The 1,484-nt window shown below is 53.6% G+C and overlaps 1 protein-coding gene across 1 annotated transcript in view; it reads right to left on the reverse strand.

Moving 5' to 3' along the window:
• Positions 1-1,484, reverse strand: part of IGFN1 (immunoglobulin-like and fibronectin type III domain containing 1) — a 45,672-nt gene that overhangs the window by 13,223 nt on the left and 30,965 nt on the right. The window contains exon 22 of the mRNA XM_023514556.1: positions 670-969. Coding sequence (XP_023370324.1) covers positions 670-969 — 300 coding nt within the window. The remainder of the gene's footprint in view (positions 1-669; positions 970-1,484) is intronic.

The following is a 1,484-nucleotide window of genomic DNA, read 5'->3' on the forward strand; positions in this document are numbered from 1 at the left end:
TCACAGGCATGACCCAGGCCTTCCTGCCACACTGTCTTACCTGTAAATTTGAACCCCAAGGCTTGACTCTTTTTTTTATCCTTTTCCTAAAATTATCTTTGGATTTTTTTTTTCCTACAAACTAACACACATTCACTGTGGACAAATTAGAATACTTAGAACATCAAAAGGAGAAAGAATAAAAACCAATCATAATCTCACTGCCTGTAGATGACCACAGCTTATATTTGGGTTAGAAGCTTCCAGACATTTTGTATTTTATAAAAATGAAATCATCCATGCACTATTATAACTGGTGACTATTTAAGATCCACATCCATTTGCCTGTGAAATGTACTTTGTTTCCAGAGAAACTTAACCTCCATTTGCCTTGTCGCCTGTCACTGCTTTCAAGAATGCCCCCAAAGGCATCCCAGACACCCAAACACCCACGTCTGGCTCATTCTTCCCACGGAGGTGGGACCACCCTGAGTTAGGGAGGCAGAAGACATCCTGGCAGGCAGGTGTTAGGCTGTTAGGCAGGAGGTGGGAAGAAGGGCAGCCGTAGCTGTTGCCTGTTCTTTCTGGCCATGTCGTGGAGAGCTGTCCTCAACTCCCACCCCGCACTCGCTGCAGCGCGCAGACTACCGCTCCCACCCTGGCTTCTCCTCCCCACCAAGGACCACTCACTGCGCTGCCGGGGGATGCACCAGGGCTGGCTGGTGTCCGAGGGTTTGCTGGCCCCCACCTCGTTCTTGGCCACCACCCGGAAGTGGTACTCATAGCCCGGGAGGACACCCAGGAGGGTGAAGCGGTTGGTGTAGACGCGGTCCGCCGCCTCCCGCCAGCGGCTGTTCACCGAGGAGCGCGTCAGGACAGCGTAGTGCAGGGGGATGCCCTGGGCCTCGTCTGGAGAGGGCTCCCACTCAGCTGTCACCGTCCCAGGCACGTTCTCCTGCAGGCGGATGGGCCCTGGCGGCTGGGGACACGCTTCAAGAGAGGGAGAGGGGAAGCCTGCGTTGGAGGGGACCCAGCAGGACTACTGCCATGACTCTCCCCCCTCCCGTCCCCCCCCCACCCCGTGGCCCTATGTCTTGGGGGATGGGTCTCAGGGAATGAAGTCCCAGGTACCTGCTGGGACTTCATTCCCTGGGACTCCCACCCCAAGAGGTAAGGCCACCGTGGGGAGGGCCACCGTGGGGAGGGCCATGGCAGCAGTCACCAGACACCAGAGGTGTCTACTGCTTAGAGGATGGAAAATCTCCCCAAAAAGAATAATTTTAATTTACTGTAGTTTTTAAATAAAATGATACAGGACATGGAGTGCTTTTTTGGACAGGTAAGGCCTTCACTGCCAGTCTATTTCATCATTTCTGTGTATCCAGAAACTCCTCCAGGCAGGGGCTGTGTAGGAGTTACCCCCAGCAGGACAGCTTGTGCAAGGACCACAGGTAATTCTGCCCACCGGGTTTCCAAGTGTTGTAACCGTGATTCAACTACCTTTG

The sequence above is a fragment of the Otolemur garnettii genome, unplaced genomic scaffold, assembly GCF_000181295.1.
Source record: "Otolemur garnettii isolate 467f Iridium unplaced genomic scaffold, OtoGar3 scaffold00055, whole genome shotgun sequence".
Lineage (NCBI taxonomy): Eukaryota > Metazoa > Chordata > Mammalia > Primates > Galagidae > Otolemur > Otolemur garnettii.